The sequence below is a fragment of the Eretmochelys imbricata genome, chromosome 8 (assembly GCF_965152235.1).
Source record: "Eretmochelys imbricata isolate rEreImb1 chromosome 8, rEreImb1.hap1, whole genome shotgun sequence".
Taxonomy (NCBI): domain Eukaryota; kingdom Metazoa; phylum Chordata; order Testudines; family Cheloniidae; genus Eretmochelys; species Eretmochelys imbricata.
The window spans coordinates 6,768,793-6,791,593 of NC_135579.1; the positions used below are offsets into that span (position 1 = coordinate 6,768,793).

A 22,801-nucleotide genomic window follows, 5' to 3' on the forward strand; every position below is an offset into this window, starting at 1 on the left:
CTGGGACGAGTCGGGGTGAATGAGTGTGCTCTTTGCAAAACGCCATGCGGTCCTCCAAGGTGGTTGCTGGGCATGAGCCCAAGCCTGGGTCTCCCATGCCCAAGCATGCGCAGCCTCTGGCCGCGAGGAAGCATTTAACGCAGGGAGGAGTGAAGCCCCATGGAGGACCTGGGAATTCCCACTCCACAAACCAGCAACAGTGCTGTGAAAGCCAGCCCTGCCCCAGAAGCCTCGAACGGGAGGGGGATGAGCAAACAAACCGGAGCTGGGCAGAGAGCTGGCAGGGAATCCTGCAGAAGGCGAAGGGACACGAGCGGTGCAGGAGCAGTGGCTGCTGCTGCAGGGACACAGTGGGCTGAGAGCTCTGGGCAGGGGAACAGATCCAGGGAGCAGCCGGAGCATGGCCCCAGGGAGCCTGCACCGCACGGTACCTGAGAATCAGTCAGAGCCCAAAGGGAAGGAGACCCCTGATTGGTGACTGAGCGGGTGGTGTGGGGCAGAACCACGGTCCTCTTCATGTCCCGCGTGGGCGGACGGCACGGGGCCGTAGGTTGCTGCGGTTGGCAGGGGGCAGGACTGCCTGAATCGGCAGCTGAGCGGTCGACCCAAGGCCGGACCCAGCGGAGAAGGCCAGACCAGCACAAGGACGATGCTGGCAGAGACCCAGCCTCCGCCCACTCGCGCTGTAGAGAGACCGGGGCTGGGGCAGGCCCATCCACCCTGGCCCGCTCGGCTCCAGTGAGGCTGACAGGTCTCCACCCAGCCATGGGTATCATTGTTGGGAGTTTATTCAGCACCCCCCATGGGGACGCCTCAGGTTTACTCCAGCAGTGGCTTTGGTCCAGCAGTGCTGGGGGCCCTCCACAGATGGGGAGGTGTAATGCAGCAGGGGGAAGGGTGGACTCTCACCCCTCCGCCCCCATAGCCACGCAAACCCAACCAAGGGAAGAGGCGACACCCACCGCGGCTGGAGCGTGTGTCTCTTTGCTCTCGCAGCCTAGGCAGCACGGCACTTCTGCGTGTTCCTCTCCGGCGTCGGCCACACCTTAGCACAACCTGTCTGGCTCTGGCAGAGGGATCGTCCCCAGAGCCCTCGTCACGTCATGGCAGACAGGACACCCCTAGGGGAGGATTCACTGCACGGGCCTCGAGACTTATAGGACCCTCTATAGCTGCCAACGGACAGCATGCGTCTAAAAGCAACCAGGGGTGCACGTGTGTGCACTCTCTCTCTCTCTCACACACATATACACCCACCCACACACACACACACACACACAGAGCGTCTCCTCTCTCTCCCCTACTGTCCCACCGACTTTGCCACAGTCCCTCTGCTATTCCTTCCCGATTATTCTTCATAGCAGGAAGCCATGGCCGGGGGAGCTGGAGCAGGGCCGGGGAAGGCAATGAATGGGACATGTCCTCCCTGCAGTATGCTATCAAGGGGATCCAGCTCCTCAGAGTGGGAGGCAATTCAGGGTGAGGGGCCCCAGCCAATCTTGGCAGCATGGGCCCTCCCTGGTCGCACCTGCAAAGCGGTGCCAGTTGCCCCGGATGCAAACTACGGGGAGCTGGGCAGGGTTTCTGAGTGCGAGGGCCACGTAGTCACGGAGCGGCACAGAGCCAGTACCAAGCGGCCAGCAAGGCTCTCTCCCGGCGGACGGCCTTGCCTCTGGTGGATGCCCTGAGATCTATATGCACGGGGGGATGAAATCCCAGCCTCTTCTCTTTCTCTCAACAGAACAATGACGGGGAAACTCGGGGAGCTGTGTCTGCCCTCTAGGCAGGGCCCAGTGTACACAGCAGAAACCCGTTCAGTCTTTAGCAATGGGAGAGACTGAGGGGAAGTGTCAGAGAAATCCAAAATCTCCCTCTGTCCATCGCACACTCATTGCTGAGTGGCTGCTCTCCTCCGGCCTTGCCTTTGAGTAAACAGAATATGGCCTGGTGTTGGCAGCATGAGCCAGGATTCATTACCTCCGCTGGCTAACACTGCCCCTGGGTGAGTGGCTACTACGACCCCCTCACTTCTTCCACAGAGGTGAGGTCGTCTTCTCCTTAGCCCGGCCACAATGGGCCAACTTCATCCCTGGCGCAATCCCACAGATTCCAGTGGAGTTACACCTGGGATGAACGGGATCCACCCTCAACATGGCCCTAAATGTGCCCAGCACTTCGCAAAGCAAATAAGGAGACCCAGCCTCAATCCACATCTACATACGGTACATGGGGACGTCCCGGGGGCCGGTTTTTGAAGTGGAGGACGTAGGTTCACATCCTGCATGTGGACCTTCAGATCAGCACTTGGGCCCCTGGAATGACACTTGTCTGCCTTTGTGCAAGTACGGCCTCTGAGTGAGGGATACGGAGGTTACAGCATGAGGTCCCTGGCTGAGAACGAGGCGTGGGGCACACCTGTCTGTGCACACCAGAGCCAGCTGAGAAGCAGGAAGAAATTAAGGAACATTTTTGGAAAATTGTGGTTGACGGTAACATTTTGCTTCGGTTGAAATTTTCCAGCTAGCTCCGCTACGAGTGAGAACACACAGCCTCTCTTCCCTTTAGACTCTCCATTGTACAGAGATGACAATCCGCTTCCTGAAGCTAATGGAAACTCAGAAAGAATGCATCCCATGAAGTGAGCTGTAACTTACGAAAGCTTATGCTCAAATAAATTGGTTAGTCTCTAATGTGCCACAAGTCCTCCTTTTCTTTTTTCAGAATAAACACGTGCACACAAATTCACACCTCCTACAGACACCCCTCTCCAACGTGCATCCTCCCCAAGCCACACACGCTCACATCCTGCAAACACCCGCAATGTACATCCTCCTGCACCCCCCCTACACGCCACACAGACCCTATGTCCAAAGCACACAACACATGCATTCTCCCCACACAGCACTCCTTTGCCGTACACATCTTACTATACAGATAGGGGGAGAAATGCACTCCCACTTTCATATCAGGCACCTCTGATTCCCTACACTAATAATCCAGGGGGAATTTCGCTTTTTTACAACACTCCTCTCCATAAAGTGCACAACCAACACTTCCCAGACCTTTAGCAAGGGGTCCTTCTGTGGACTGCATGTACAAGCATTGTACATTGTACATCTCCTAAGGAGGAGACTGTGCATTGTACAAGCACGCAGGCAACATTCCTCATATCCTCTTTATTCTGTATATTTCTTTAAACCCTTGTGTTTTTTTCAGAATCTGCACCGGGCAAAACCCAAAGCAAACTGGCTGTCAGACAACTCACAACCACCCACCTTCTGCTATTACTTAATTAGTGGATGCGTCTGATTCTGTTCCTTCGGAAACGCTCTCCCTGCTAAGGGAAGGGTTGAATCATTTGGCCCCTCTGTGGCAGCTACAAAGGAGGAGGAACGAAAGCCCTCCCCATGTTATTTTAGCACCTGAAAGCACGGCCTCTACGGCCTCTCTCTCTCCCTCTCACAGCGAGAGGCAGATTTATGGGGAGCTGTGAACTCCAAGGGTAGGGAGCTCAGTGGGGCTTTAGCAAAACTTCCATGCTGACAAGCTCCATCATGCACTTTGCAGCTGTGCCACGGCTGCCCCCCACCCATCTCTCCAGTTTAACTACTTCTGTTTGACAGGATGCAAATTCCTTCCCCCAGTCCCACAAAGGATTTAGCCAGCTCTTTTTTGATAGCTCCACTGCCCCAACCCGGCGCTCCCTGTCCATCAGCACTGCGATCAGGGATGCATCCCTGACTCAAATGGACAGCACCAGACTAGGATCAGCCTGTTTGTTCCTACGGGGTTGGCGGGGAGGGGGAGGCTGGGATGGGGTGTAAGTCAGGTGGAATTGATTCAGCCATGGTATCTCCTGCCTGGGGCTGGCTTCTGGCTTCTTAAATGTGCTTCTGTACAGCGGGTTTGGGGAGTGAGAGAAGCTCTCGTGGGATGTCAGAGAGATGGACTGGAGACTGCTGCAAAGAAAGGAAGAAAGAAAGAAAGAAAGAAAGAAAGCATATGGTTCTCTTCTCCTGGAAATGATGAGTCTGTCTAAAGCAGGGACATTAGAGGTCAAAATCTTCTCTCCTTTTTTTTAAATGCAACAAATATTTGCCCTGGCTTTGCTTTGGCAACAGCACAGAGGAGGGAAGCAGCGTTTCCTCAGCCAGCCAGCGTGGCTGACGCTGGCTGGAGAGGGGCCAGGCTCGGTCTGGGCTCCATTTTCAGCGGGGTCGCCCTCTCGGTGTTTATTTCTGAGGGAGAATGGAGGAATATGGCTCTGGAATGCTGGAGCTGCTGAGAAACAAGCCACAGGCTCCAGATGTTTGTGAATTTCATGCTGAACCACTCCAAAGCTGTCCAAGTTACTTTGTGTCCAAGGCTGCCTGAGAAGCAAAGCTCTCAACGGAGCCATTTCGGAGTCTCTCGATCTTGCTACTGCCTTTTAGTAGCAACCTGGGGGGGGCCTTTCAGGCTTGCTCTCTAGCTCTGAGGATGAATTTGCTATTGGGCAGTGAATTCCTGCTCGGACCAGCTGCACTGCGAAGGCCAGTCTCGCTCACAGGCCAACACACACAGCATCCCCAAGATGTGTGGGCACAACAAGTGTACATAAACGCACTCTGGTCAGTGTGACAGAGACAGATGTTTTCTAATGGCCTCAGCACAGGCCTGGGAGCCAGGAACTCCTGAGGTCTAACTCTGAACCTCTAAGCCAACCACACTGATTTACACCGGCTCTGAGGCCTTGGACAAGCCACTTACAGAGGAATTTTGAAAACCAGCCACTGATTCTGGGTGGCTTGAGTTTGGAGCGTCCAACTGTACACCCCCAAGGGCCTGGTTTTCAAAGGTGCAGAGCACCCACATCTCCCATCGACTCCCACTGGAGATAGGAGGGTCCAGCTCTTATGAAAAGCAGGCCCAGGGCATCTCCAAATGGGCATGCCCAGACTCCGCACCCACGCTGGAGAACGTTGACCTATCTCCTCTGTCTCAGTTTCCCTCGCTGTGAAACACAGAGAATAGCCCCAATTCCCCGCCTCCCAGGTGTATGAGGATGAACGGGTTGGTGCACGTCACCTGATCTGAAGAAGAAAAGCCCTGCTTAAGCCGTACATATTATTGCTGATGAAGGCATTGCCTCTGGCTACATCTGAGCGCTTCTCCTGAAGCCCGGGACCAGCGGGCATCCGTGCTCACACAACCTTTATTAGGAAAGGGTTTCACAGGGCATGGGGAGTTTGCAGGTGACCCTGCTTTGTGGAACTCCCCTCCCCACAACCAGCTCAGTCTCACTTTGTCCTTTCCCAACTTTTAAAAGGTACTTTACGTTTTTTCCCTCCGATAGGGGATATTTTCTTCAATGGCCATTCTGGTCCCTATATTTATCACTCCACGTTGCCAGTGATTCCAGCTGTGTTTTCTGTCAGATATTCTAGGTCTTTTTAATCAAAAGTTCATTTCAAATGTTCTTATTCAATTATTATTACTAATAATAATCGGTGTTGTGTGGCTTTTATTGCAGGGCTGACCAGCACCGTGAGCCCTCCGGCAACGCAGGGGAATTATAGCTCATACAATGATTATTAACTGTTATGATTACTCCTCTCACACCACCAGCTCCCACATGCTGCAGCCGCACTTCCCCCTGGCATCGCAAGTGGCACTGCGGGACTTAGCCCTTTGGCATCCACGCCTCCCACGTGCAGTGACATAAACGTAAACTTAGCACTGCCCTGCACACACCCCTCCCTCCACGCCCAAGGCCGCACTCCGGGATGCATTCATTCTGTCACCCACCCCCCGGCATCCTGCCTTCCATCACCAGTCTAGCTGCAACAGGGGCCTTCCGCTTACCTGCCTCCCCTCCCCCTCCATAGCTCTGATTCAGCCGTGGACTGTGGTTATTTAACCTGCGGGACAAAAGGGCCACATCCATTCCTGGCCCAGGAATAGGGTTCCTGGGGATGGGTAGGACGTCTCGTCTCCTCAGAGGTCTGAGCAGCAATCCCCGCCTGCCATCAGAAGTTCTGTCTGGTTGCTTTGTACCTGGCTGCTGGACTGGAAATCACGAGAAAGGGGAGTTTGTGATGGGAATGCTGACAGACCCTGAAATGCAGCAGAGCTGCTGGGGGCTGCTGGGTTATACAGGCACTTGTCACTTAACCAACTCCTTCGGTTTCCAAATGTCACGGGCATGACTTCCAGCAATGCCCCCAAAGCTCAGGGCTTAACAGCTTTTTACTGACCCGTCAGAGTCGACCTTTTTGCAGCAAGGACATGGCCTGTTCCTGCAAGGCTGAGGAAGGGCTTTTTTGGTCACCCTCCCCTTCCCAGCCAAAGAGAAAACAGAATTCCTCCCTGCTCAGCTTACCTAGCAATGGCAGGGTCCGGTTGCAAAGGGCTATTTTGCAGAGGGAACTGGAACTTGCAAACCCCCAGGTGACTGATGACATAAGAACCTAGCCCTTCCTGAGACTTACATGAGATCCAGGCTACCCCTGCATCAAACCCTGACGTAATGCCCGGTGACTCAGATATCGGTGTCAAACAAGGGCGAGACCCTGGCCCCACTGATGTCAATGGGAGTTCGGTGGGTCATTGACGTGGGTGGGCCAGGATTTCACACCAAGCCATTTCTGCTGCTTTGCTGCCTGTTACTGCTACAATTGCAGAGCCAAAGGGAACCTTGGAAATAGCAAGGGAAAGTCTCCAAACCCATTGTGTTTAAAGGTCCCACAACAAACCCAGACACAAAGTATCATATACGGAGTTCAACTGTGCTGGGGACACATGGGAGAGCCCCTAAGCCAGAACGGCAGGGAGCACATTTGGGGAAGAAAGGAAGCGACTTGGCTGGATGAAGGGCACTCTACCTCCACAGCCCGTGCACTGAGATGACCTATACCAATAGTTTAATAGCTGAGGCCAATGGTGTTAATGGGCTGGAAGAGGAAACATCAACTCCCAGACTCAAGATTTGGCAGGTGATTTTCAAAAAGGTTCAATTTCGGTTTTCCACCAATACCCTGCTCCCCGTCGGGTGCCTTTGACATTCCAAAGCTCCATGGTTCTCCTCCAAGAAGGCCCCGTGGTATGCAAGAGAGCTCAGGAAATGACACTGCACTGAACAAACTAACTATCTGATTCCAAACAACCAAGGAGAGAGGGCATGAATCCAACTCCAGAGACAGCACTGGTAATATGGTACAGGAAACACAGATTACTCCGGAGCAGCAGCCAGCCCTGGCCAATGAAGAGCTTTCTTCCACACCCGAGAACCCCATGCCTCACACCGCAGTGTCGCTGGCAATCCAGGCACAAATGCAGGTGCCTCTACCAGCCAGTGGAGTGTGGCGAATACGGAGACAAGTAGGAAGCTCCATCTCTGACCAACACAACAAATCAGGGCAGAGTTCTTCCACGTGACACCAGAAAGAAACAAGATAAATTCAGTCTCTCAGTAATGGCACCAAAAGCAATTTCTGAAACTCGGCTTTATGCCTCCGAGCTGCTTATCGAGACCAGTGTCTGCAGCAGACCAGAGACCCTCCTGACAGAGTCATGAAATGAAATGTAGTCCTGTCCAAACATACCCAGATGCTCACACTCTCAAAGAAGCTTCGTATTCTTCATATGATCCTTGTTTTCCTCCCAGCGGATTATCTTGGACGCTGCAAGGTGGAGAAAGAGCAGGGGCTGGCTGGGTTATTTGCCTGAGGTTCTGACAATGCTTATACCAACCCTGTGGTAAAGGTACTTCCCAGACAATGCCAAGCAAGCGGAGCACCTAGATTCCATTCCGGTAACAACACGACTGTATCAGGTATGAGTTGGCCTTTGTGCAGCCTGGCTTTATTATGCCAGGAATGTTACCTAATGTGGCTGAATGATCTTATGACTCAGCTTGTAACCCGCAGCGGGGAAGACGATCCGGTGGTGGATAGGCTCAGGTCTCCAACAGATTTGTAGGTGGGACCACTTTGCTTCCCCCAAGCCAGCAGGCTGGGAAGTTCAGTGGTGACACAAGTATCAGAGAACTGAGTGAAAAACCTTTCCACCGGGCACCAAACTCAGGGAAAGAAACCGTGTTCATCAACGCCACATCTAAAACCACGGGGGGGGGGGGGGGCGCGCGGGGGAACTTTCGTTTCAATGTTTTGAGCATTTGACGACGAAGAAATGAAGGCATGTTTTCTGGCAGGAAACAACTGACCTTTCACCTTAACTACAGCTATGTGAAACTTTCTGCCCACAAACCAAATCAATATATATATTTTCTGGTTCTGCTTCGGGTATGAAATTTCGGCCTCCTTTCTGGCCTCAAATCCTCTTGCCCCCAGATGTGAAAACTCCATGTGACCTAGGGCACTATAGACCCAAAGGAAATGTCAATCCTAACTTGGTCTGGGGGAGCCTCACCCCACACTTCCCTACTTTGGGTAGGTTCCCAGCTTTCTGGCAGGACATGCCACAGATGTCGCTGATGCTCTGTTTGGAAAGGCAATGGAATACAGTGGTCTAGCAAAATCTCCCCGGGGCCGTCTGCGAACTCAGCTGCAACACTTGGGGGAGCGTCTAGCTTCCTTTTGCACGTGGGCAAGAGGAGATGAGAAGCAGGAGGAAAACCTCACTGCCTTTGCAAAATATGGAGGTGTTGGTGGAAAATAAATAAGTGGGTGAAAGCTGGGGATTGCATCCTGCTGCAGACGTGAGTTAAAACTTCAGATTAACCCAATAAATCAACAGTCCTCACAACATACCCCATAGTAATCCCACAGAACTCCAGTGCCCAACAGTCCCTCCCCCGCAGTTCCTATTGCCTCTGTCCGGACCCACAGGTGTTCCAGGAGGCCTTCCCCAGTGCCAAGGGGGGCGGCACACACTCCGTCTGAACCTGCGCTAAACTGCAACACAGAACGCAACGGCTTTGAAAGCAGCAAACTTTGGGGCTCTGGCAGGTTGGTCAGTGCAGCAGATCGAGCGTCTGTATTGCAACGGGTGCCAGCCGTGCTCCTTCACGTGCAAATCACCAGCATGCCCCTCTCAGCCCTGAGTGCGGCCAGAGAGCAGGCTCTCTCGTCTGTGTAGGTATGTAAACGGGCAACCACATGCAAAGCAGCTGTGCGGTGCCAGGGAGCAGCCCTGGGAGCCCCAGCCAAAGTCCCTGGAAGAGGAGGGAGCCTGATTGGCTCTCGCCTGCTGAGGTCAGATGCCGTACCTTAAAGAAAGGAAAATTAAACTTCCGCCAAGACAAAAGGGGCAAAAAGGCAGCTGTGGCAAAGGTGAAGGGAGAGGAAAAGGTAACAGCTCCACAAGAGCGGATTCTCAGTCGAGTCCAGGACGCAGCAGGGTCTGCATCCGAAAACCAGCACCACGGCCATTCAACAGAGAAGCCAGCGCTGAACAAGGCAGGGAGACCCAGCTGTCACCTCCCGAGAGGAGGCCTTCCGAAGTGAGGGTGAGGCACACTGCAGGGCCATCCCATCGCCCCTGCCTGTGAGGCAGTTGCTCCGCGTAATAACAGAGGGCATCTGGCTCTGGGCCAGTACATCCAGCACCTAATTCACTTCCAGAACTACATCTTAGAAAAGCAAACAACAGGAAGTTTGAATAAAACAAACTGCCCCCGGGGCACAGATGCTGGAACTAGGGGTGCTGGGGTGGGGGCTGCCACAGTGCCTGGCTTGAAGTGGTTTCCATCAGATGCAGGGTTGACAGTTTGGTTCAATGGGTCTCAGCACCCCCCACTGTACAACTTGTTCCAATGCCACAGCCTGGGGGCTCGTGCCTCAATATCAGAAGGGCCTGGACTCAGATTTCTGTGTAACGCATCAGGCAATGGAGCAAAATCTGAACAATGGGCAGACCTGGAGGATGATCCCAAATGACCAGCAACAGGTACAGCTGGCATCCAGTAAGACCAACAGGTGTCTCAAGGAGAACTTCTCCCCTCGATCCAACCTGCCAGTGCCTCCATCCCTGCACTGGGGTGCAGACATATCCCCGGGGGAAATCTGGGTTGGCTGAGTATTGCCAGGATCTAGCGCCGCCGCAATGCTCAGACTGAGGCTCAACAGCTGCAAGTGGCTCTTTTATGGGTCTCCTGCAGCTCTAGTTTGCAACACTTGTGATATTCAAACACCCTGTGATTTAATTATTAACCAGTCTAAGTTATTAGCCAGTCAGGGTGCTCTTACTGTATTATTACCCAACTGTACTTGATAAAAGAATCATACGTGGTCAGAATAACCAAGACAATATATATATGCACACCCGACCCTGGCACTTTTGGGTAATGCTGATCGCTAATTTGGCTCCTGAACCACTGAGGTCTGAGTAGCCCTGCTCTAGGGCAGCAAAGCCAGTGGAGCCACCTCTGACTAGTCCTTCCTTTGCAGGAACCAGGGACCTGCTGGAGAGATCTCCTTGTTCAGATTGAGGTGGAATCAGGCACTCAAGGGGGACTGTAGGTGGGTATTTTGTAACACCCTTCGGACAACACATAAGCAATCTCCTTGGCCGCAGACAGGGTGCAAACAGGTAGGCCTCCTGTCTCCAACACAAGGGGGTGTGGTTGCGGCAGGAATCCCCCATGTGCAGCCCCCTGCCAGAGGAAGAAGGGAGGGCAGATGAAGTCTCCGGGGCTAGGAAGGAGGGGGTGGGATGGCAGTAAGGGAGGGTGCCCTGTGAAGCTGGGGATGCAAAACCCCATCCAATCAACCCGGTCCATTCACACATCCTGCCACTTGGCTTTAACACAGGACAAGGTCTATGCCTCCAGATCCACTCCTACGTACTGCACCCCTTGGCAGCTCCGGCGTGGACGCTCTACGATACCCAACTCTGCGCACATCAATGTCCAGGTCCGGAAAAAAGCAGCCCAAGTAGGTTTGCAGCAGAGAGCTGGAGCAGGCAGGGGGGCCCGGCGAGCAACCGACCCTCCCCTCCCTGCACTTCTCCCAGCGCGAAGCGCTGCAGGTGAATGCCGGGAGACAGAGGGGGTCCAGATCTCTGCTCCTGCACCTGGCTGAGATTATAGGACCCGGCTTCCCAAGTCTGCGCTTGGGGCAAGCAGCCGTTTTGCATTACCCATTAATATCCAGGCTGCCCATCGTGTCTCTCTCTCTCTCTCTCACACACACACGAACACGGGTGTCAATTTACGGCGACAGAAAACAACCCCCAGGGCTTGTTTACGGCGCAGCCAGAGGCGAAGCCGAGTTGGTCCCCAGCAGCGAGGAACCCCCGGAAAGTTTCCCCCCGCAGACCCCGCTGGAGCAGGCGGGCGAGAAACCTGCCCTTTGCATGGCGCGGCTGGGGGGGGGGGGGGGAAGTTGGGAAACCCCCCCCCCAGCGCTAGCCGCAGCCCATCCAAAAGGCATCAGCAGCCAGAGAAGTTACATCAGCGCGGAGCTGCCCGGCGCGCCTGGAGCGCAGCGAGCGAGAGAGACCCGGGCGCTCCTGGCAGAGGCTGCAGGTCCCCTCGCCTCCGGCTGCTCCCAGCGGTCGCTGGCCTTAGGGTGCTGCTGGCCTGCGAGGTGCAGGATGATCTGGGGGGGGCGCTGGCTGCCCCCCGAAACAGGACTTCCCACCCCCCCCCTCCGCCCAGCTGCAGCCCCGCCAGCCGCCCCTGCCCCGGGGCAACTTTGCCCCCCGTTACCTTGGGTTCTGGGCGGGTTCCCCGCAGGGCGCGCCTTGCTCTGAGCCGCTGCCCCCCCAGCCGCTGCGCTTTAAGCAGCCGGGCTGCTCCGCGCTCCCTGGCCCGCTGGATCGGGTGTCAGCAACTGGCCGCGTCTGTCAAAGCGGCTCCTCTCTCCCCGCCCGCCCCGGCGAGCAGGAGCCGGGGACTTTGCCTCACGCCCGCTCTCCCTGGCTCTGCCGGGCTGGGAGCCGCTCCGCGAGCAAAGCCCATTGTGCAGAGCCAGCCTGGCTGCCGCCAGGTCCTAGCGCGGCCCTCCCCGCCCAGGGAGCCTGGTGTCTTTCACTTTCTCCCTGGCCTTGGGCGGCTCATCACTGGCTCAGGCCCCGAGAGCCAAGTCGCCCTGGGTGACCAGAGGTCCCGATATTTGGGGCTTTGTCTTATATAGTGCCTGTGCTGTGTCCCGATTTTTCACACTTGCTGTCTGGTCACCCTCCAGGGCTTTAGCCCGGCACTCTCCTTTGGCTGGCAATGCGCTGTTGGCAAGCTCCCCAAAGGGGAACTCCCCCACTAGAGAGGGGGCTGAATCCTGTCCCCCGGCCGTCCCCCTGGAGCTCCCACTGGGTGAGGGGGGTGAACGGGCCAGGCTGCCACTCCTGCACGCTGCAGCTGCTGGCTGCTGTCCCTCTAGGGGGAGATGGGGCAGATGTGGGGGGGAGGACGACAGCCATCCACTTGCCTGAAGCCTGCCTCAGCTGTTCTTGGTAATCCCTGGCCTGAGCAGAATCTGTACCGCAAGCTGTGTGGGTCTCCCACCCCCTGTCTCCATGCTGGGGACTGATTACATGCCCCTCTAGCCCCCCAGAAGGATCCTCCCTGCAAGGCCAGGCTTGCTGGGGTGGGGGGAGAGCAGCCTCTGTTCCTCCCCGCCTAGCCCAGCTTCTTCTTCAGCAAGATCCTGCTGTGACATCATAATCCTGTCCCCATGACATCACAGGCTGTTGCCATGGAAATGATAGTGATGTCACAAATTCAGCATTATGATGTCCACTGGCTGGGATGGGAAGAAGCAACCCCTGCTTCAAACGCAGATACAAGTAAACAGGTCTATGTATTTTCCCAGGTGCCTAAGGGAGTTAGGCACTTTGCATTTCACCAGGATTGGCACACCCATTTCCTTTAGGCTCCCTGGAAAAGCCCAGCCCTAGTCTGACCCACTGGAAAGTCTGGGAACCTATTGGAAAGAGCAGCAAAATCCCCCTTTAAGGATCCAATCCTGCTCCCAATGACATCAGTGCCAGAATTCAGCCGTTCAGGCTCAGGCCCTAACTAAGGAGAAGGGAGAAGGAGTGAGTCTCATCATGTCTCCTCAGCTAGGAGGACGGGGCCAGGACTGGGGGCCTTGAGAATGGGAATGTGGTGTGGGGGCTAGTGAGACGCTCTTGGAAATTCACCCAGGAATGGGGCGGTGGGAAATGATATCTCAGAACTGACCACAGGGGACGACAGTGTGCAGCACTGCACTTCTCCACCACGATCCAGGGGGTGGGGGGGCTCACTGGGCCCTTCCTTATACTGTCAGCTATACTTTCGTTTTCCAATGCAGCATGGGGGGCGGGAGGAGTATCTCACAAATTCCCTGTCCTGTAGTAAAAGGCACAAGGGGCTCCCATTCTTGGCCCACCGCTAAGGGAGGCCAGATGGTCTATTGAGCTCAGTTTTGCATAAGGCCCCTGTTACCAGAGTATCACAATCCTTAACGTATTTAGCCTCGCAGCATGGCTGGGAGGCAGGGCAGTGCTACCTTCCTTTCACAGATGAGGAACTGAGGCACAGAGAGACTAGATGACTTACCCAAGGTCACCCATGGAGGAGCAGAAATTTGAACCCAGGCCTCCCACGCCCTAGGCTAGTACTGCTCTAACCATTGGAACATCCTTCCTCACCACTGGTGAGGGTGCTGGAGACCTGGATTCAATACACTGCTCTGCCAGCCACTTAGGCCCGGATCCTCATAAGGATTTAGGTGCCTAAAGTCAGCCTTTGCCTTTCTGTGCCTCAGTTCCCCGACTATATAATGGGGATAATTGCACTGCCCTGCCTCCCAGGGAAGTGGTGGGGATAAATAGATTACAGATTGTGAGGGGCTTCAATCTGATGGTGATGGGAGGTCAGCTATGTAAGATAGATAGCAAAGAGGATGTTCCCGTTGAGGATGCTGTGACTGGACAGGTTAAGGACTACAGTATGGACACTGTCTCAACCAACCTGGCCCTGATTCCATTGCCATTTCTACCAGGTGCATAGCCACCCCTTCCCCTGCCACTTACACTGAGCACAGGGGAATGGCAGGCCACAGCATCACAGGAAAGTCAGCCCCCTGGCTAAATAGCATCTCGCCTCTTTCATCTGTTTTTTTTAAAAGCATTCTTTAAATATATATCCAAGGCTGAGGGCTAGAATCACCATGCCGGCATTCCTGCCTGTTTCCGTCTGAGCTGGGGGATGGGAGGGGATGACTTCTCCACTTTATTCCATTTGTAGTTTTCTGTTCTCAGTAACTAAGGGTTTGGTTTTGTGTATTTCCATTTTTAAAGGGAAGCTGGGGCTGCTGGAAAGTGCCAATGCCACACTCCCGGTGAGTGAAATCCACCCAACGGGCTCAGCAGGCGGCAGGAGAGGTACAATCCTTTCAGCCCCACGCTGCTCCAGCCAGATCCAATAGGAAGGGCAGGTTCATCGTCACTGGCTCAGACTATGCTCAAGTGGTCGCACTGGTCCTGACACTGCCACCAGAGGGCAGCACCAGTCATGAACGTCTCTCTGCTGGGGATTGCACTCACACCAGTATCGGCATCTCACAAAGGCCTCCTAAGAGCCAACACATGGCAGCCGAGCTGTTCCAGCGTCCGATGCAGCTCTGTCTGTTGAGCGCTGTGATTGGGTTTTGATTCCACTGACATTACTGGGAGCCCTTTTTTTCTGCAGTGACATGGACCAGGAAGAGGAAAAATGCCCGCTGGGAAACCTTGAAAGCTACCCTTGTGTTGAGACAGTTGTGCTGACATCCTCTATATTTTCTCTCTCTTTTTACCAACTTTTTTTTTCATTGCTGGGGGGATCTGGCTCAAACCAGGCCTTTGCTTTACAAGGCTTCAGTTTCTCCAGGCATTTATTCCCCACCTGAAGCAAAAGGGCCTGATCCTGCAGCCAAACATGGATACAAGACCTGACCTCCCAGTGAGTTGCTGTAGCAATTCTGATGGCTCACAGGCAGTGGCTTACCATGACCTCGCTTGGAGAAAGAGCCGGGATGGACAAAGTGGTTCCAAAAAAACCCCTGTTGAGTTGCTTTAAAATTCCAGCCGTGCTTTTGGAATTGGGGCATTTGTTGTGAAAGCGTCGAGGTTGGATACAATGAACGCTGACCTTTCTCAAAGGAGAGCCACCATCCTGAATGTGTCCGATGAAGTGAGCTGTAGCTCACAAAAGCTTTACTCAAATAAATTGGTTAATCTCTAAGGTGCCACAAGTCCTCCTTTTCTTTTTGCAAATACAGACTAACACGGCTGCTACTCTGAAACCTGTCATCCTGAATGGAGAACAACGGCAGCCCGGGAGATGATTTGGATCTGGTTGGTCTGGCTCGCAGTGTCCTGCACTTCACTTGCCGCTGCCAAAAGAGTAGCTAATGATGCACGCTTACAAATAGTATGGCCAAGGTTTTCAGAAGCAGCTAGTGATTTGAGATGCCTCCATTTTTGAGGCTGCTCATCCTGAAGTCCCTCAAAGGAGCTTGATTTGAAGAAGGCAGGTGCTCGGCACTTTCTGAAGATCAGGCATCTCAAGTGAGGCACTCAAACCCAGAGCTCCCCCTAATCACGAGTCTCTTGAAAATCTTAGCCTATATGGATAGATAAAATAAGCTGGGAGGAGGGGTACTTGCAAATCAGGGTGCAATCGCTCTGCTTTTTCAATATTTGGCAATTGAGATAATAACTGATCAGGAACAAAACATCAAGAATGGTGGCAAATGAGTTAAAATAATGGTTCCTGGGTCTGTAATCCCATCAGGGTGGTTCTAATAGTGTAAAAGGGGTTACCATAGGCTTCTGACTGAGGTTACAGCTAGAATACAAGGGTGGGGGCGTTACTGACAGATGGGTGGCTTTGCAAGAGGCTGTGTTTTGAAAGGTTGGTTCAAAGGGTAGTTAGAGCCAGAAAAGAGAGACAGTTACAGCCGCGCAAAGGTGGTCCTAACTGAACGGGTGTAGATGGAAGTGAAGTGTGGGAATCGAGGAGATTAAAATAAAGCACCTAATTTTTAAATAGAGCTTGAAATAGCAGTAAATAGGCCCAGTGGCCTGTGATGGGATGTTAGATGGGGTAGGATCTGAGTTACTACAGAGAATCCTTTCCTGGGTGTCTGGCTGGTGAATCTTGCCCACATGCTCAGGGTTTAGCTGCTCGCCATATTTGGGGTCGGGAAGGAATTTTCCTCCAGGGCAGATTGGCAGAGGGCCTGGGGGTTTTTCGCCTTCCCCTGCAGAGTGGGGCACGGGTCACTTGCCAGAGGATTCTCTGCACCTTGAAGTCTTTAAACCATGATTTGAGGACTTCAATAGCTCAGACATAGGTTAGGGGTTTGTTACAGGAGTGGGTGGGTGAGATTCTGTGGCCTGCGTTGTGCAGGAGGTCAGACTAGACGATCATAATGGTCCCTTCTGACCTTAAAGTCTATGACTCTATGACTCTAAATATACAGGAGTGGCTAGCCAAAGAGCAAGTAATGGGGGACCGAGCCATTTGCTTTTAGGTCACCAGTTCTAACAGAGCCCAGGTCGGGTAGTGACCACAAGTTATCCTCTGATGGCTGATCAGGAGCTGAGATTAAATGAATTGGATGTACCATTCCCACTTCAAGCAGACAGGTGTTCCACATCACAGAAAAAGCCACCAGAATTGGCCAGAGCCAGCATCCTTCCTGGCAGCCTCAGCGAAGGACCCACAGACTCACTAGGCCATGGAGAATGAGTCAGCCTTCCTCCCACAAAGGGCTGCGGGGGGGGCGGGGGTCATGTCTCTTCTGTGCTAAGGGGAGGGTTGCAGTGTCCAGCAAGGGTAACCTAGCACCTATCACTGAATTCACACACATTTGGACAGAAAAGGAACCGAGAAGCTCCGGCAGCTCTATCAATCAAGCAGGTCTTTCATCAGGGAACACGAGATGGCTGCTTCCTGTAAATCACATCCCTCCCCCACCCCCCGCCCACTGCACTTGGAAAGATTTGGGATTTCCATCTGTTCAAACTGTGTGATGATGACCAAGCTCCAGGCATCCACACCCCTTGGGATGTCACTGGACTTTCCCCTGGGGAGACAATTAGGGAGGTTGGGGGTTTTCCTGTGTCTGACTGGGCAGGCTGGCCAGGGGATTGTCCTAGGAAGAGCTGTGGAAATCACTCTACTTGGCTAAGGGGAGATATGATTGAGGTCTATAAAATCATGACTGGTGTAGAGAAAGTAGACAAGGAAGTATTGTTTACTACTTCTCATAACACAAGAACTAGGGGTCACCAAATGAAATTAATAGGCAGCAGGTTTAAAACAAATAAAAGGAAGTATTTCTTCACACAACACACAGTCAACCTGTGGAACTCCTGACCAGAGGATGTTGTGAAGGCCGAGTCCATAACAGGATTAAAAAAAAACTAGATAAGTTCATGGAGGATAGGTCCATCAATGGCTATTAGCCAGGATGGGCAGGGAAGGTGTCCCTAGCCTCTGCCAGAAGCTGGGAATGGGCGACAGGGGATGGTGATCACTTGATGATTCCCTGTTCTGTTCATTCCCTCTGGGGCACCTGGCACTGGCCACTGTCGGAAGACAGGCTACTGGGCTAGATGGACCTTTGGTCTGACCCAGTAGGGCCGTTTTTATGTACTTATGGTGGGTAACATGTTAGGCCCCCAATTATTACACATAACCTGAGTGACACATAGCCTTGCAGAGAGGGTGTGACAGAGCCGTGTGGGGAAGGGGCAAGAAGGCGCTTTACTTACTTGCTTTCCGCGGCTGGCCAGCAGGGTAAATGAGAACTCGTTTCACCTTCACCACTTTCCATTCTTCGCTGGGGTCATCTCTGGTGCTAACCACAGAATGAATCAGCTCTGGGGCAGACCGTGGCAAGTCTTTTGTAGCTGGGTACCCACCAGCGGATGCCAAGCCATAGCTGTTGAATTTGGGCCCCAGCATGTCTCCACTGGTATTCCTGCTCTCCCGCTGGAGATGGTCTCTCAATTTTCCTCCTGACAATTCATTCTTTTCCTCCAGCTCCTCTGGGTTAAAAGGGCAAATGGCTCCAGTTGGCTGGCACCTTTGGTTGTCTTCCTTCTCTTTCTCCTTCTGCAGAACCAAACCATAGCCCACTTCTGGGTCCACCTTTAGAGTCTCAAAGCCATAAGAATGCTGGCTTCTTTCACTGGACCCAGCACAGCGGGGCTGAGGTTGGAGACAAGGCTGCAGTAACGTTGCCTTAAGCATTGTACTCTCTTTCTGCAGTCTCTTTGGGCAGGGTTCAATGCTTTATGGACTTTCAAGAGTGTTAAGGCTCAGTCTATTGTTCATACTCTGGGGACTCTCTCCTGTATGGGATAATCCCACAGAATAATCCACTGTTGCAGGGGAGAGCGTCCGGGTTACCTGTGGGAGCTGAGCTGTTCTTCACCCTGACCTGAGAACTTTCACGTACATTGGGACATGGGTGTTACTGAGAGCAGGTGTGGTTTCTCCTTTCAAAGAGGAACCACACATTTTTAGCTGTGAAGTCAGAGTCCCCAAAGACCATTTGAATCTTCTTTGTCTTTCGCTGCAGTCCCCAGATCTCCTAGCGGGGGAGAGTGGAAGACTGGGCTGAGGAAACATCAGGGAGGAGCCTTTTCGGGGGATTTTCCTTTTCCAAAGGTGCATCAGGCAGATGAGGCAGCTTCAAAGACAAGGAACCTGAGCGAACAAAATGGAAAGCGTGACAGATGTGAGCATATCGGCAAATATGGGCCTGCTCTGGTCTGAACCAGTGCGGCGATTCCTGTGCTCCTAACTTCCTGTGCTCCTAACTTCATCTAGGGAGAACTGTGTAGAAAAGAAAATAATAATGATCCAGATGATCCCCTCCCATTAAAATGACATAAGTGGGGGGCCTGGGAGAGGCAGTCTCTGCCAGGATCCCCTCGTGGAATCCCCCCACATCCCCCTCCCAGCTCCCAGGCAGCAACGGCCACATGGCCCATCAGGAAACCTCCATGATCAGATCTTTGAGGAGTGACATGGGCCGTGTGATGTGAGAAAAGGAGAAGGGCTGTGGTGATGTGCTGGGACTCTAGGTGCCCTGGGGGAACAAGGAGACAGGAAAGTTGCATTCTGTAGGGGAGAGAAGAGAAAGACCTGATTAATGAATTGGTCCTTAACTGCAGGATTGCTGGGTGCCTGGATTCCCCACTGCCATGCATGGAAAGGGTTAATTCCACTCCTCTGCCAGGGCCTGTACTAGTTCTCTTATTCATCACATTCATCCCTTGTGGGTTTTTTGAGGATGAGATGACAAAGCCCTGAATGGGGCTCTATTGATGACTCAAGACCAGTGATAAATTCCACACAAATTTCACATAAATTCCATTCCATTACTGCAAGCTCCCTCTACTCCCTGTCCAGTTACATCCCTGGGCTAATTGCCTCAAGGGGAATAGAACAGAAAGGAATTCACCGGGCAAAGAGGGAAGGCTGACCTGGGGCTCTGCATTGGGCCTGGCTGGAAGCCAGGGGAAGAACCTCTGTTCCTGCCTGTACCATATGGGGGCCACCCAGCGTGGGACAGAGGAGAGGACATTTCTGTCTGTACCACATAAAATCCCTCCAGTGAGGGCCCCAGCTAGGATGTGTTAATATTTCAAACTGGTCTAGGCCTCTGGCCATGTTACTGAATTCATAATAGCAAGAGTTGTGGGAGTTCTTTCTAACCCAGTGTTAACCCGGGATCCCTGGCTAGAGCAGAGACAGATGAGCCATGTTATCTGTCTAAGGAGTTTTTCCTGCCACCTTTCAGCATCGTGTCTGGGCGCCCATAGCAATAGCAAAGACCCTAGTGGGCTTCCTAGAGTCTGTGGCATTGCTCCTTTTCCAGGGTTCCCCTCTGTCTGGGTTACAGTTTGGTCTGATTGTTTGTTTCAGGTGGAGGTTTGGTGTGGAAGGGGGTGTCCATGATGTGAGGGTCAGTCTCGCTGTGGTGAGAAGTCTCCTTTGAAGCTACCCTTCAGGCTGTTTGCATGGTTTGGTGAAATAGCGTCTAACTTGGCTGATGTCTGGTCACGCCAGACAAGGAACAGCAGCGGTGCACTCGATCCTACTCCGACTAGCTAATGACAAAACTCCCATTGACTCCCTTGGGTAGCACCCGACTAAGCCAGGCCGTGTTGAAATATGGATTGACTAACATGGTTTCAGGGCAAGCATGGACAGGGTCATAACTGTTTCCCTCTCCTTGTACTGAGCAATAGCATGAGTGGAGAATACGTGTGAACAATTGCACGGTGTGTCAGTTAAAGGAGAAGGGTAACAGAATGTGTGGGGAAGCTGTTGTGTGCGTAACAGCAGAGACCAAACTGGGGGAAATGCCCCTGGAGGGAGTCTCTTTTGATCTGTTTAATAACGTAAAATCCGAAAGCCCTGTGCTTATATCACAGCCCCATGGTACTTAAATTCCTTAGTGCACTGCCATTCAGAGACCTCTGCCTAATTGGGATTACAGTAGGTCCGCAGACCCCCTACTGTACACACACAGAACCAAAAGATGGCCCCTGCCCCAAAGACCTTACAATTTATCTATGCCTATGTCCATTATATGCTGGAGGTTATTTGTATCTTAACTGGGACATGCTGCAAGCCACCTGATGTCTCTTGAGCCAGCTGGACCTGCCTCTTGTCATCTGAAGAAGGCTCTATGCCTCTGGTTTATCTGAAATGTGTGCAAAGAGAAAGTTGCCTAAAACTAACCAAACCATCCTCGGCTCATCTGCTCAGTTGGCTGTATGACAACTATCCACAGAGGGTTCTCTTTCAGAATCTCTTTCCTCCCCCCTCCCTCCCTCCCATCACTAGGTTTCATTAATGGACTAGTCATGGTGCCAATATGTCAGCATGAAACACATGAATAATCTGTGCCCTCTCACTCAATCCTTTCTTCCCCCATGAGCTTCCATGAGAACCCATATCAGTCTGAAAACCTTCATTCAAAGGTGTGTCCTGTTTTTGAGCAGAGACTTCAGGATTCTTCATGCCTTCAAATTTCCAATTTCCCTTTGGGCTGAGCCAAATTTGCAAACAGAAATGTAAAGTTCCACAACATTTCAAAACAAAACTGCTTGTTTCATAAGAGGGGTTTCACAAGGAACAAAAACTCTGGTGTGTGCAAAATGGCCTGAAATGAAACTGAGAAGATTTTTCACATGCAAACATTCACAACAAAATTGTGCCCACTTATGCACGTTCCCCAGCAAATACTCTTCATGTAGGGGCAGGTTCTGGTGTCATTACTGATGATGAGTAGTACCTTACAGTGAGTTGCTCTGCTGATTTCAGCAGGGCTACTGATGCAGCCAGGAACCTCTCAACATGGGTAATGCCAGCAGAATCTAGCCTGAACTAGTAACCTGCATAGGAAAAGAATATTTAACTTGACTTGTCCATGGACCACTCGTATCTCCCAGGTCTGGCTGGCCAACAAGAAAAATAGTTGCCCTGATTTTATCTGTAGCCACTATAAATGAATTATTTTCGTTGTTGAACGTAGGCACCCATCTACCACGGAGCTTGTTAAGAACTCTGAAGTAGGGAGATAAGTTGTAGTTGTTTGTACTCTACCTAATGACAGGTTTCAGAGTAGCAGCCGTGTTAGTCTGTATTGGCAAAAAGAAAAGGAGGACTTGTGGCACCTTAGAGACTAACCAATTTATTTGAGCATAAGCTTTCGTGAGCTACAGCTCACTTCATTGGATGCATTCAGTCATTAATCCTGAATACATCCGATGAAGTGAGCTGTAGCTCACGAAAGCTTATGCTCAAATAAATTGGTTAGTCTCTAAGGTGCCACAAGTACTCCTTTTCTAAGTGCAGGTCAGTGACTTATCCAAGGAATGCAACTAATTAAACTTTAAAGGTCCAGATACAATTTGGGGCTGGGCTGAACTGCCAGAGAATAGGGTTTTTCGTACCTGGATTGTAACTATAGGTTTACATAGCAAATTTCCCTTAGCTACAGCTGGGAATTCCATCTACATCATAAGATAAGAACAGCCAGACTGGGTCAGACCAAAGGTCCATCTTGTCCAGTATCCTGTCTTCCGACAGTGGCCAACGCCAGGTGCCCCAGAGGGAATGAACAGAACAGGTAATCATCAAGTGATCCGTCCCCTGTCACCCATTCCCAGCTTCTGGCAAACAGAGGCTAGGGACACCATCCCTGCCTATCCTGGGTAATAACCATTGATAGACCTATCCTCCATGAACTTATCTAATTCTTTTTTGAACCTTGTTATAGTCTTGGCCTTCACAACATCCTCTGGCAAGGAGTTCCACAGGCTGACTGTGTGTTGTGTGAAGAAATACTTCCTTTTGTTTGTTTTAAACCTGCTGCCTATTAATTTCATTTGGTGACCCCTAGTTCTTGTGTTATGAGAAGGAGTAAATAACACTTCCTTATCTACTTTTTCCATACCAGTCATGATTTTATAGACCTCTATCATATCCCCCCTTAGTTGTCTCTTTTCCAAGCTGAAAAGTCCTAGTCTTATTAATCTCTCTTCATAGGGCAGCTGTTCCATACCCCTAATCATTTTTGTTGCCCTTCTCTGAACCTTTTCCAATTTCAATATATCTTTTTTGAGATGGGGCGACCACACCTGCACGCAGTATTCAAGATATGGGCGTACCATGGATTTATGTAGAGGCAACATGAGATTTTCTGTTTTATTATCGATCCCTTTCCTAATGACTCCCAACATTCTGTTTGTGTTTTGGACTGTCATTGCACATTGAGTGGATGTCTTCAGAGAGCTCTCCACAAGGACTCCAAGATCTCTCTCTTGAGCGGTAACAGCTAATTTAGACCCCATCATTTTA

The 22,801-nt window shown here is 52.1% G+C and overlaps 1 protein-coding gene across 1 annotated transcript in view; it reads right to left on the reverse strand.

Annotated features, from left to right (window-relative positions):
• Window positions 1-18,172, reverse strand: part of SYNPO (synaptopodin) — a gene marked incomplete at its 3' end in the record, with an annotated part of 28,529 nt that extends 10,357 nt beyond the window's left edge. Inside the window, exon 1 of the mRNA XM_077824671.1 lies at window positions 17,692-18,172. Coding sequence (XP_077680797.1) covers window positions 17,692-18,172 — 481 coding nt within the window. The remainder of the gene's footprint in view (window positions 1-17,691) is intronic.
• Window positions 18,173-22,801: the final 4,629 nt, after the last annotated feature.